Genomic DNA, 15,202 nt, shown 5'->3' on the forward strand with positions numbered 1-15,202 from the left:
TCTTCTGCACCAAAGAAAAAACAAATAGAAGTGCTCGATGATTATGACTTATTTTACTAGCATTGCTTATTGTTTGTAGTTAAGCACAAAACTGCTCGATGTGCTATCTCTGCTCTGCTCACCATGGGTATCGAAAGCCAGTTTCTGGTTTTCTGTGTCTGCAGACATATTGCTGTGCCACTGGAGGGCACTGACATTGCTACTTAGATTTCATCATCCATTCTACTTCGATGGAAGAGTATGTTTGATAGTCCATCCAAATATTATTTAACGAGTCCATGATGACGTTTACCTGAAAATGACCTAAGAAGGTCATAACGTTTTTCTGTTCTTTATTTTAAATAATACCCTTTCCGGTCATCTTTAGAATACATTTATTTAACGAGTGTTAATTAGTATCAATTCTCTTCGAAACGATATAATTAAAGGCTTAAAACACATGTAGAGTATCAACAGCGTGAAATGTTATTGTGAATAATTTACAATACAATAATGTTTTGGTCTGATAGTGGATCTTTGGTTATTGTGCCAGACAGTGAGCCTCAGGACAAGGTAATGTATTCTGCAGTACACCATTCGATACGCTTAACACTTTTATCAGTGAGGTATTTATAAGGTAAAATTAATCCCACTATTTGGTTAATAGAAACCACGTAGGATTTAGAACAGCTGGGTGGTCGTACCTCTTTGATCAATAGTTGTAAAAGAGAGACGACTATGTCTAGATCTTTAGGATCTCTGATTTGGTCATTTAGCTTATGTGATAGGTTGATAAATACTAAACTGTGGTGTTTAAATGCATCTTTTCTTCTCGTATGACATAGTTTTATTTTCACGGTATTGCTTGAAACTATTTATTCAAAACTTCAGATCTCAGGATACGCAAATTTTACTCGAGTTTGTTTAGCACTCACGTTTGACTTTTTATACCAAATATAAAAAGCAGTTGAAAAATACAGAGCATCAGGTGCGTAACATAGTTTCGATTTTAAAATACATTAACTAAACGTGTAGCTCTTTCTCTAACAGTTAAGAAATACAGAGCTTAAGTAAACATGCATATTTTTCTTAATAATTTCAAAATACAGAGCATTAAACGTGTAGCCTTTTCTCTAATAAATAAGCAACCCTGCATTCTTGAAGTCAAGTTGTTGGTAAGCTACTGATATATCCTTTTCTTTGTAAGAGCTGTTTTCGGGATGTCTTTTAGTCTGTGGAGCCACTTGAATGAACGTTGTACGTCTTCCAAAAGCACATGATATATATTTAATGCGACAGAAATCAGATAAGTGTGAAGATTAATCCATTTAGGCAATCCCCTGCTTTTCAAGAAATACGTTGACCAGCTTAGTTCAGTGAAGACAGGCGTTAACATCCATAAAGTTAAAATCAGGACAAACTGCATTAGCACCAAGGGTCGTAGAACACTGTGTTTATAATATTCTGTGCTGATGGTATTATTTCGTATGGTATCATGGTTTGTTTTCTCTACCAGTGATTATTCCTGCCCACAACATGTGTTGTCTGATTAAAAAAAAAGTGGTTCCATGATCTGTAAAAGGGATATAGCTCTATGTGAATGAACATGTTTTGGCATCATTGAAGAAGAGCTATTTTGTGCCTTGCTCTAAGTAGAATATATTTTACTGTGTGTCTGACATGCAGGCCGTCTTTGTAAAATCTGCTTCTAACTGCATACACATTAACGTGATGTACAGTTTCAGCTACGATCGTTTGATTCAGTCTCGGAGCGAGCTCCCTACGACTACAACGAGCCAGAATTGACCGAGACTTGTCATCTGTTTGTGCTGATAATGATTATTACCTTTTATAGGTGTCTGAGTAATCGTGTTGTGGTTTAGGATTATTCAACATAACACTAATGGCGCGTTTAGGTCACTTGTAGTCTATTCGCAACTGATGACTCTCCACAAAAATAAAACATCCAATACAATGGCTCAGATTTATCCATTATTCACCGACAACTTAGATCACATTAAATCTTGTGATTCACTTCCAAGTGGACATTGAAAGAAGACCATTAAATATTTAATATTGGTCGAATAGGCAATAATTTGCATTTCACGTCAGATGACTGACAAAACATGCCCGATTTACATAATTTTGAATGGATAAATATGACTGACTTTATTTTATACGAATGGTTTTGTCATATTATTAAAACTGTAATTATATTTGAATTTGGTGTGTGTGCGTGCGTTAAGAATATTACTGACAATAATATAAATGATCGAAATTAATATAAAGAATGAGTACATTTATTACCAACGCGATCTACATTTAGCTTTCTATGTATTTTTTTCGCAGAAAAGCTCTTTGACGTGAACTGAATTTTATTTTTATTTTCTCAGGAACAACAAGAACCGAATTAGATATTCATTTCGATAAGGAAGAGGAAGCGTCATCTCGCAGCGAATCGAAAAACAAAGATGACAGTTCGGCTGGTGAAGTACTACCAAATGCCATCTTATTATTCTACGTCTACGTTATAGCTGTTATCTATTGTACTGCGCATTGTTACTAATGTAACAATCAAATGAGGGAAACTTAACAGTGTTGATTCTTTCGACGCAATTCTCATTGTTCGATAACTATGCATGCTAAGATGGCCGAAAGGTGTCGCCTTTTGTAAACGTTTTATTTATTGTTCCAATAATGACAAATTAGAACTTCGTTCTGGAAACCACAAGCAATATCTACAAGTAACAGATTCGAAAAAGATTCAACCTCATTTGGCTATTTCAGACAAGACTATGTTCCTAAAGTATCGTGGTAGAAATATTTTGCCCACAACACCAACTACTGGAAAGCATGCGTAAAGAGAAAGTGGGGTGGTCAACAATGGTCACATATACTTTTTTTTTTTTAATATTTGACTGGTTGGTAACTTCCCTCAGAGTTATGTGTAGACAAATAGAGACAAACTACTTCTAATTATATGATCGTTATTTTTACTTTGTCACTCATTGCAAAGATGTTTCACATAATGAACACGAAATGGCAAAATATATTATTTTAAGTTGTAATTTAGTTGGTATATCGGTGACTTTAAGAAACACTTTGTTTTTTGTACAACGAGTATAGTGAACTTAGCTACAATGATAGGATAGCAAATAATAATAATAAAAACAAACCATTTAGTTACATTTGTATTCGGTTGAACATTTCCTAAACTTAACCTCATATTCTAATCGCAACTGAAGAGATGAAACTTTTACAAATTTGTCATTTTTGGATTGGAATATATGGAAAGTGCTTCCAACAAATACTGGATTTGTTTGCCAAAAATTTGTAAAAATAATAACCTTCAATATTTAATGAAAGATGTCTAATAGATACGTGTATCGTAGTAATGTCAAGCATATAAGTTAACTCCCGTGCAATTTCAGGATGTTTGATCATATGACGTGGTTTTACTTAAGTGAAAGAACAGTTAAAACATAAAGGCATCGAAAACCAATTAGATTTACACAAACTGTTATCAGAAATAAGAACAAAATCATGCATATTGGTGTTGAACACAGAGTTACGAAAAACAAACAATGTTTCATGAGTACCCCTCCCTCCACTTCATTCATTGGTTCAGGCTATAGTTATTACGGTGGTTCACAGACACATCGAGTTATGTTTTTATAAAGTTTTTCTTTTCCTTTAAAAGGATAAATAAACCACTTGATCAATCAAAAATTAGTCATACTTTATCATGTTGCTACTGTATACTCGAGATCATTGTGAACTTTAAAGAGTTATTGTTGAATATAACTATACTTAGGTACCCTTGTAAAACTCCAGCATTTGTTTGTTTACGATGCTGTTATTCGCAGTATGACAGAAGGACTGCAGTGATAGAGTTTGATAAAGTATCATTAGCGTATAGCTTTTCTAGTTAAATCTGCTCGTTATTAAACCTAAAAGTAGTGGACTTCTCTGACGCTTCATGAAGAATGCTTTTTGAAACAACTGAGTTTCAAGCAACCGATAAATAAGAAAGTTAACCTCACTTTAAGTTAAATAATTATTAAAACTTTTCCCTTTTTAATGATCGTGACCACTGCTGACCTAACAATTATGAACGTAATTTCCACGAATCAGGTTTTATTCTAAACAATATCTTTGGTCACAATTTTCTCATAACATATTATTATTTCTTGTACTTACATGTAATGGTACCCATCATGATGGGTGAGGGGGGGGGCTACAAATAGCAACTTCTCTTATGCCTTTTTTAAGAGAAAAGAGAAAAAATAAGTTGTTGGAATGTAAGTGGGAGGTAAAAGTATGGATATCTGATTGGTAGCTTTATCTTCTTATCTTTAGTTATATCACAACTATGCACAGGTTTGTATTTACTGGAAAGGGAGGAATATGGCCTTTCCATATTTTATTAATGCGTTGAGTATAATGTCTTAAATTTACAAGTTAACACATTAGTTTACGTGGAAATAAGATGTTTTTATCAAATAGTGTTTGGTAATCTCCTTGTTATAAAATTTTAGGGGGATAATTCAAGACCCCTTTTATTGGAGACGTTCACCCTTTGTTTCACATAAAATAAAATCTAAAAAGGCACTAGCAAATTTAACTTGAAAAATACTGAGCTTGGATCAAAATCATTTGTTCATAATACGTATAATTGGGGTATTATCTGTCAAAGAGGATAAGTTAATTTGTAAATACATTTAGGTTATCTACGTATAAAAGGAATTATAAGCAGACAATGTCTAATATGGCGGCATCTGTGCTTCAATATCCTCTCGGTTAGTTTAATTACATGTACTCGCTAATGTCTTCCCTATATTAGAAATTTGTTGGAATTCCAAAAATGCAACACATATTCAAACAGTCACCGTTTATAGGAGAACGCCTGCTGATAAGATTAAATTTATTTAGTTTTATCTAGATTTCCAAGAAAATATCGAGATTCATAACAGGTTCTTGTAAAACAATTACGTTTGAACTGAGGGTTGTAGTATGCACGCAACTGAAACGCCAGGTCACATCTGTAGCAAAGCATGAAATCTCGCCATTTGGAATTACGGCTCATTTACTTTAGATCATAATTATAACCTTACATTTCATAATGAGCCTTTACGATAATTTGGCCGCTAGAATTTGTTACGACAAACATATTAAAATTAGAAAATGTCGAGCGCTTTCGGTATTTCAAAATTATGTTATGAAAGTTCGTATATGGGTAGTGCACAAGTCTGTAGATTAAAAGGTTCATTTAATTAGAATAGAAAATATTTAATACATTTTCTATATGTCTCCGGATTTACAACGCTAAAATCAGGGGTTCGATTCCCCTCAGTGGGCTGAGCAGATAGCCCTTTGTGGGTTTGCTATATGAAAAACACACAAACACACATACATTTTCTAGTTTAAAAACTTAGTTACAATTCAGCAAAATTAAATACCGTTTTATACTTTTCTTTCCAGGAGCTGTGATGGAACGTGTGTTTTGTAACTTAGGCCTACATTTTAACGGTGCGTTATTCTCTGCATCCATTCTAAATAAGAGGAACAATAATTTAAAATCAGAACCCAGTCCAATAACCTAAATCAGGGTATCGATTAAAATATACTCTTACACATTGAAGTATAATTCTAGTACTATAAAATGTTTTGCAAGGTTGAAATTACTTGTTGTTGTTTTAGCTTTAGTATAGTGTTCTTTATCGTAATAGCATACACATTAATGGTGAATAATAAGTAACATCACCAACCAGAAAGGAACTAACCCTGGAACCAGACAACGGCAGCTTCAGTTATCTCTGATGATTAATCTTCATTGTTATCTCTATACTGGTATATTTTGGTTAAATTCTATTGAACCAAATCGTTTCAAAATATCTACCTTCAGTTTTTCCCGGCCTTAGTTTTATTTTCTATACTAAAGCCTAGAATACGGCGTTTTACCATATGAAACAAATCGAACTGCCTCCTTTGTTTTGTCTCACATCAACTGAGTTTCTAGATGGTGTGAAAACTACTGAACAGGTACGTGAGACGTAAGCAGATATGGGGCTGAGGAGGGACTCTGCCCTTCAAACTTTAACTTTAAACAGCTCATACATGAGTTCTAAAAGAATTTTAGACTTATCTGAGTTTCTAGTTATGTGTTCAAAATATGACCTTAAATACTGTCTTAAATACTAACCTCTTTAGAATTTATTTCCCGATTCTACTGTAATTTCTTAGCTATGTCCTTATGGATAAAACCAGAAATTGGACTTTTATATGTTACTCTAGCTTCCTCATCTATGTTACCTTGTTTCTTATCTGAAGCCAAAGTTGTAGATTGTATCATTCTGATTTCATCTTTGATCCACTGCATGTTTAATGTACGAGTTATATACATTAAAAAAAAGCTAGAGTCTTGATCAGAGTTTCGATTAATCGTTAATCAATGTTTATCAAGAGTGAAAATCTGTTATTACTTTTACTTTTTTAAAACGTTTTTAAATATATCATTGTAACAAAACCGAAAATTAAATTTCCCAACAACTTTATCTTTATAAAAGTTGAAACATTTTCTTTTGGTTAACACCGAAACACACACAGGTTTTCATTGATACGCAAACACTAAAATAATAGAATCTGATTGTCACAGACACCAAAACCAGATATTTTGAATGACACATACAAAAATACATACATACTAAAACCAAGGGTTTTGTTGACATGCGCTAAAACCAAAGTTTTTGGCTAACAAATACACTATAAAACCAAAAGGTTTCTTGACATAAACACCCACTAGAACGAGAGGTTTGATTGAGAGGCACTCCAAAACCAAAAGCTTTGGTTGACACACACACACACACACACTAAAACCAGAGGTTTATATTATAAACTTTGTTGATTAAACAATACTGTTATACACAAAAACTTGTTAACACCTTTACTGAAACCGACTAGAAATTAGTGAGATATAGGCAATACTTTGTACAGCTGTGACTGTATAAATGAAAGATATAGGCAATACTTTGTACAGCTGTGACTGTAGAAGTGAAATTGAAATAAAAATATATATATATTTGTGTATATTTACATTATAGTGAAAAAATGTGTGAAATATTCAGTTTCTGCTATTGCTATCAATGAACTTTAACTGGAAAGTCACTCTTAGAGCAAATATGTCTCGTGGTTGTCTGACGATAATGTAGCGCTATGTTAAAAACATCAGAGAAAATTGCGTTGAATAAATATATATATATATATAAGCGTGTGTCAAGAATAAATATTACTTTGTAGTATTAGGCAAGTGGTGAGATAACTTTCGTATTCAAAACGTAAAAAATTATTACCTAGTCTGGGTTATGTGTGACTGGTATATTCGAATGCAAAATGTCGTTTAGGTTTTAAAGGTATTCTTGGTTTTAATCATCCAGTTAGTATCATGTTAAAACATAGTGAGAACTTTCTCGTTTGGTAATTTCGTTTCAAATTTCATTCATTTTGATTCATGTGTTTAAAACTTTATCTGACAATTATTAGGATATGACAAAAGTCAGTTTCAAATGTATTTTAGTGTCTTTATTTTGCTTGAATGTGGAAGGAAAGAACATTTTAAAAAATGTTAAAATTTTGAGCTATAGTGAACATTGGGAGAGATGTTCAAATGATTAACCAACTTCAAAGATTTTAATGTGTCTTCTGCGAGAAAATCTTGTTACTGTTAATATATTGTAACTCGTCTGTCAATGAATACGGTTATCAGGTTAACAATAATCAATGCGTAACTTCAGATGACTCGAGGCATTCCAGAATACGAGTCGAAAACAATTGAACAACAAATGTAAGGTGTGGAAGAATAAAACCTACAATAATATTGTAAATAGGTAGAACTAGGTTAAGGCTCCTAATACTTGAGTGCCAATGTACGTGAATACAGCTTATATGTAGTGTCTCCTTGAATAAACTATTCTAAAATACTTCTGTGAGGTTTACATTCTGTATAAAATAAACTGTTGGCAGTTCCTTACTGGTAAGTCTCCAAATAAAAACATTGTTACGTGTCATCCTTGGCTTCCAAACTTTTTACTATTATCGGAGCTAAAACCGATTCACATTTTACATGACCTAAAAACAGGTTTTTTATATTACTATAACTGCTCTTAGCTTCAAAACCACTTTAACACTTTACTATCCTTTACACTTTAATAATTTCAGCTTTCATACCGGTTTTACGCTTTATTATCCTCGGTTTTGATACCAGTTTTACGCTATACCCGGGAATTATATTTTTATAATATATGTTTGTTTGTTTGTTTTGGAATTTCGCACAAAGCTACTCGAGGGCTATCTGTGCTATATAATATATGAAATGAAGTACAGTTGATATCGGGAATATCAAAGCTGGTTGTCATAGTGTTCATAATTCCAAAAGTTCTGTATTTGTAGAGCTGTTATATGCTATGCTAGCACGTGACATTGCGAAAGCCTTGTCATTTGTCAGAAAGTAAAGACTACAACAAGAGGCCTCCAAAAAGTAAGAACCCAGGTCTTTCCCTCACTCTGTTCACCCCCTCTAAGAATCTTATTTTGTATACAGGGACGGCTTAGAGACACCTAAGTAACCGAAGTTACTTGGAGAACGTATGGAGGCACAGAGAATACGTATAAGCTCCATTTATTTATTATGTGATATGTAGCAATGATCACTTGTTTTTTTTTTTTTTTGCTAAGGCACACCACAATAAGCAGTTGATAGCAGGGGCGTAGATTTTTTACACCCGATGGGGGGGGGGGTGATTTTTGCAACCACTTATGTGGACTGTTCAATTTACAAATTGGTAATCTCTGATTACATGAACCTGAAAGCTGTAAACATGCAGTCACAGAGTAATATTGTTGCCACTATACTTGCATGTATACTTAGGCCTCCTGACTGATACTTACGAACTATCGCTTAGATCGAAAAGCTTACAAGCATGCCTATATTAAAGATGTACATTTCGGTGACTGAAGAAGCCTACATCTAGGCCTAATTATGTAATTCGATTGGTAAGAACACGAGAATCACAAGAAAAAATACAAAAGTTGTAGGCCTGTAATGCAATAAAACAATTCAACAGACCAAACTGTAGGGGGGAATGATTGTATGCACCATCCCCCCAGTATCTACACCCCTGGTTATAGCGAAACTAAATTTATGATTATAGTGTGTGTGTCTTTAATTGTGTTAGAACCAAGATACAACATTCAATTTCCTGAATTCTATTTCTAACACACACTTTCACTGCTTTCTGGTGTATTCCAGGCGGTTAAAACCAGAATATATGAGCCTTTTGGAAATGATTACAGTTTCTCCTTAACTCTTAACAACAACACTGTGCATCTTAATTCAAGCCTACAACACTTTTGCTCAGTAAGAAAACATGACAGGAATAACAAGTGCTGGGTGATCAGTAGCTTAGTAAATTAAATTTCTCTTTTTTTCTTTATTTATTTAATGAGTGTACACAAACACGAGTTATGAGACTATAAAAAATTGACGAACAGAAACTTGAGGTATTGATCGGGGGTGGGTGGCGATATTACCTGGATTTTCCCCGAATATTGTCATTAATGTAGCCAGTTTAATTATAACATATATATCGTTTTTCCTGATAACAGCCACAATTCTGAAATTACCACTTCTATCTAGTAGGTGAGCTCCTGTGATGTTTCCACATATTAAATCCACCATACAAATTAGAATGAGTAACTTTAAATTGTTCTCTGTAAAATTTTAACAGAAAGCGTCACTTGGTATAAAAATAATCCACGGTGAAACTTTACAGTGAAAATATCAAGGAGTTAAAATTGTATTAATCTGAATGTAAGTGACGATTTTACGTGTGGTGACAGTTTATTCAATTTCTTGTTGATTGTAAACGTCAATCATAAATCATTAGTGAATTAATTTATGGATCATGTTGGCGAAGCATGATTATAATTAATGTACTTGTCATCAGACATGAATGTTAAACCTACCATACTTATAATAATATATTCTATAACCAGTCCTTTGGAAAGTTTCAACAACGAGAAGGATACATAATAATAGTATTCAAATCACACTAATTCGGTCATATCTATTGAATACAACACTTTTCCCTCAGTCCAGAGCTCATCAATAAAGTGCATTATTAAAAGATATAATATGACGAATACTTGTATATGATAATTGGATTTATTCGATTGTTACGAAAGTTACAGAATGGCTAGTTGTGTTCTACATCACAGGATCATCGAAACTTGGTTTTTAATGTCATGAGACTGAATACTTACTACTGAGCCACCAGTGGTGAGAGTGAAAGATGTTTTTTTTTTGTTTTTTTTTTTTGTTGGCCCGGCATGGCCAAGCGCGTAAGGCGTGCGACTCGTAATCCGAGGGTCGCGGGTTCGCGCCCGCGTCGCGCTAAACATGCTCGCCCTCCCAGCCGTGGGGGCGTATAATGTGACGGTCAATCCCACTTTTCGTTGGTAAAAGAGTAGCCCAAGAGTTGGCGGTGGCTGGTGATGACTAGCTGCCTTCCCTCTAGTCTTACGCTGCTAAATTAGGGACGGCTAGCACAGATAGCCTTCGAGTAGCTTTGTGCGAAATTCCAAACAAACAAATGTTTTTTTGTTTGTTTGTTTTTTATAGAAAGTGATTAAAATGATGTTCAACATAAGGCAGTGTTGAAAATGATAGGATAAATCCGTTGAATAACGTGTCTTAAAACATCGACAATTGACAAATGAAAGTCTAATATCTTCTAATTAATTATATCTACGGTGTTTTGAGTTTTTTGTTGTTGTTTTAGCTAAACACAGTAAGTGTATATTAGTGTACTTTTGTAATCTATATATATATAACGATGAAGTTCATGTTTATTTGCGCTCAAACTTCTCAGAGTAACCTGTTGAGCCAATGTCAACCAAAATTTGTATTTCAACATTATGATCTGATTGATTGAGCGTTGTATTGGTTGCTTTCTTCTCTTCGTTTATTTCTTTCTTACTTTTATGTATTCTGATAATGTACTTTGTCATACAGTTTACTTTAAAGAAATACTTATGTATATATATATGTATTTATATATTGCAGAGCCTAAAGCTGACATGACAGTCGTTTGAATATTTTCTTACTTCCATAATGAAGAAAATAATAAATTAGCATTGCTATAAGTAATAAAGTGACCCCTGGTGGTTGTGATGACGATGTCCGATTACTTGTGTTAAGGTAAACAGCGTGTACCTCAACCACATCTGAAAACTTTCTTCTCATATATTTTGTTACATTTGATGGTTTTTGACTATCAGAAAGGCTAGAAAAGGATCACATAATTTTTTCTTCTGTTTTTCGGGAAATATATTTATGTCTCATATAAAAACAATTTACTTCTTCTTTATTTGTACTTAAGCACAAAGCTACATTATGGATTATCTCTGTTATGCCCACCACATGTATCTAAACCTGGATTCTAGCGTTGGAAATATGCAGTCATATCTTTGTGCCACTAGGAGGCAAGAGAAGTTTCTAAAGATATATTAATTTTTGTTGATTTTTTAATAGAAAATTCATGCCTTGTACCAGAAACACATAACTGGATATTGTAAAAAGTTCTCTCCAGGTGTTACTGCTGGAAAATAAGTTTGACGTTTTTTCTCTAAATATTATTTTGTTTTTTGTTTGGAAATTCTCACAAAGTTACAAAAGGGATATCGGTGTATAGTTGCCCTTAATGTTGAACCTATAGACTCTGGTTTATTTGTTTTTATTGTTACTCCTTTAATACTTCGACAATCCCAAAGTGTTATAAGCATTTTCGTAGCAACTCCAGTGAACAAACGCACATTTTCGTTTTATGTACTCTGAATATATTTTCTAATAAACCAAAACACGAATAAAACATTTTTTATGCTAAAGCTAAACATAAAAGCAGGTTTTTATAGATCAAACCCGGTAATAACCCAGTATGTGATTTCGAATTAACTACGTTAACTTACGGTCATCGTTAGGTTTACAAAGAAGGTCGAAACGTTGTTCGCTACTCTATTAGTGCCTTCTCTACCAATTCGAGCCGTTTTTAAATATATACTTTTCTGCACAAGTGGGTTTTCTCGTCATCACGGTTCATGAATAACAACAGTAAAAGTACTGTTATATGTGTTAAATATTTGGTAACGACGGATGATTTCGGCTAATTGCTCTCACTCTGATCAAGTCTAAAATAGAAGCAAACCCTACCTGAGTCTTAACTGGCCTCTGACTTGGCTATTAAACTATATGTAACGAGAGGTCCTTTATTAATGTGGATTTCTTTCTGAGGTATATTTTGTCAAATATACATCACATTTTTAAATTTACACAATCCTTTAATTATTTAAATCTCGATTATAAATGCACTAAAATACTGCTTGTTTGTGTATTTTCACCCGAACTGCTACATTAGTGCCCTCTCTTGCATAAAATTATTCTATATATGACATTTTATTCATAAAAACGTATTTTAGTCTTGAAAAAAAATTCTTGCAATTTTAGATCAACGTTAAGCCGAAGTTCAATACTAAATGATGTCATTTACTATAAACAGTTTTATAATACTCTTGATTAACTATGACGCTGACATTTCTTTTCTATGTGGTTTTTCGCTAGTTTGTACAATCATTTTTTTTTCTCACACATTTGCACACGCATGTAGATAAGTAATACCAAGGTGCACACCTTCAGTGTTGGTACTACATATCGGGTGTCTAGATTCTTTATTCCTGGTGTTATGGCGGTTACTCTTCTTTACTTTGTAGTTTTTCACTCTTTTTCTCATTAAAAAGATGTGCACACACGTGGATAAGTAATAATACCCTCACGTAGTATTGTGGATCAGTTTGTTGCTATATGACAACACTTTAAAATATGTTTTACAATTCACGGATTAAACATTTGATTAATTAATTCATTAAAATCGATAAATATACAACATTCATACATATATTCAGTAAAACAAAATTAACGCAAGGACAGTAAGATAGCAAATGAAAATATTAATGCTAATATAGGGTCTCTTACGCTAAGCGTTTCGTGTACATATCTAACAGGACTTGAGAAATCCTGAACATAATTAGAGGCGCTCAGGTCAGATATTATTGCCCCAAAACAGCGAGATTGATGAAATGGTAACGTAAGATAAAGAAATCATAGAGTACTTTTTAGTTTTTCTGTCACACTTAGAAGCAGTGTAGATTGCCATTAAAATTCACACAATTATGTTAAAAAGCCAAAATTTGCCCCTCTATGATGATTATAAGTTAGCGAAGTATTTTATAAAATATAACAAATAATTTTATTAATTTTACTTGCACTATTTATACCATATAAAATATTATTATTGATACTATTTTTATTTTTTATTATAAGCAAACTAACTTCTATTTTTTAACTTTATTATATGATAAATATGCAACCTAAAAATATAAAATTGGACTATCTAAACCTAGATATTCATAGAGAAAAGAACTGATAAAATTATTTTGGAGACTTCTATCGATCAACTCATACAACATGTCATCCCGATTACCACTAAGGCTGGAATCGAGGGGCGGCTTTCTTTTCAACTCATAGTTACTATCTTGGAATTCATTGGAGGTGGCATTAATAACGCCAGTCTTTCTCGGTCAAATGTTTGAAGAAAAAAATGGAAAATTATAGAATCTCAAGCTACAGAATCAGAGAAGACATGTTAATGGGATTGACCGTCACATTATAACGCTCCCACGGCTGAAAGGGCGAGCATGGTTGGCGCGACAGGGATGCGAACCCGCGACCCTCAGATTACGAATCGCACGCCTTAACACGCTCGGACATGCCGGGCCTCGTTAGTAAAAGAGTAGCCCAATAGTTGGCGGTGGGTCGTGATGACGTTGTCTTCTCTCTAGTCTTACACTGTTAAATTAGTGACAGCTAGCGCAGATAGCCCTCGAGTAGCTTTGCGCAAAATTAAAAAAAACAAAACAAAACAAAACAAAACAAAACAAGTAAACAAGCTGAAACAGGTCAGGACAATAGAGCGATTGCCACACTTGATTGGAATTTTAGAAAACCTTTACTGTGAGCTACACATTTCCCATGGAGGCTTTGACAGAGCAAAAGAGTAAAGGTCTAAGGAGGAAAATGTAACAACTTTTGAAACAAATTTAGCCTGAAATGTGCCATGATGCAAATAAGATGAAAAATCTTATTAAGTTTCTTTGGCACTTGATTCAAACTGGTTCTCCGATGCTTGAACTAGCATAAAATGTCTAAGATTTTGTAACCATGCACTCAGAGTAGACACATTTTAGAGAAGAGATTACAAGTATCTATGCCAACCTTCTTGTATACATTGTACCAACTGTGTACTAATACATAAATCTATAGCAACAACGTAAATTTCGTATGAAATTATATGTAATGATATACATATCAACTTCAGGAATAAATTTTATTGAATAAACAAGAACTGAACCACACACTACATCACACCTGTTTATACTTTGAAGTTTCAACTAAATACCAAATCCATATATATATATATATCAGTATCTCGAGATAGCAACTCAACTAGCAATTTATTTGTCCATATATTTATATATGTTAAACCTCAGTCAAGTAAAGTAAGAATTTCTTAATGATTGTTTTACTATACGAAACAACAGTGTTTTGTATTGTTTTAATAATTATTTGTTTGATTTTGTTCCCAGTGAATTCTTTTTTTTATCTAACGGAAAACTTTTTTATCTTGTACACAGTCAGCTTAATGTTTGTTTTAAAGTAATCCTACATGATTTAAATAGTGTCTGTTATTCATTATGAACTAAATAAAATTTTTCATAATTTATCAGGTCATCCCATATGTGATGTCCGAAATTTCAATACAGAAAGTGCATCATCATTTCTGTCTTTGTAGAAGGCTTTAATGACTAAAATATGCAGAAGGACGTGTATAAAAATGTTCAGACAAATAAAAGAAACTATCCCAACCCCACTTTTTCGGATCATTTATGAAACAAACACTTATGAAGATGGATGTATCTGAGGATCATATTAGGCATATAATGCTTTATGAAATTAAAAAAGGCAATAATGCAGCAAAAACCACAAAAAACATTCAAGGTGTTTATGGTGCGGATTTTCTCAATGAAAGTAAACGTCGAACGTAGTTTCAGAAGTTTA

The 15,202-nt window shown here is 33.3% G+C and overlaps 1 protein-coding gene across 2 annotated transcripts in view; it reads left to right on the forward strand.

The window, feature by feature from the left end:
• Positions 1-8,041, forward strand: part of LOC143253367 (glypican-5-like) — a 70,777-nt gene extending 62,736 nt beyond the window's left edge. For both annotated transcript variants that reach the window (XM_076507138.1, XM_076507137.1), the window contains one exon: positions 2,373-8,041. In XM_076507138.1, coding sequence (XP_076363253.1) covers positions 2,373-2,545 — 173 coding nt within the window. In that variant the 3' untranslated portion in view covers positions 2,546-8,041. The remainder of the gene's footprint in view (positions 1-2,372) is intronic.
• The last annotated feature ends 7,161 nt before the right edge of the window (positions 8,042-15,202 follow it).

Source organism: Tachypleus tridentatus, chromosome 6 (assembly GCF_004210375.1).
Source record: "Tachypleus tridentatus isolate NWPU-2018 chromosome 6, ASM421037v1, whole genome shotgun sequence".
NCBI lineage: Eukaryota > Metazoa > Arthropoda > Merostomata > Xiphosura > Limulidae > Tachypleus > Tachypleus tridentatus.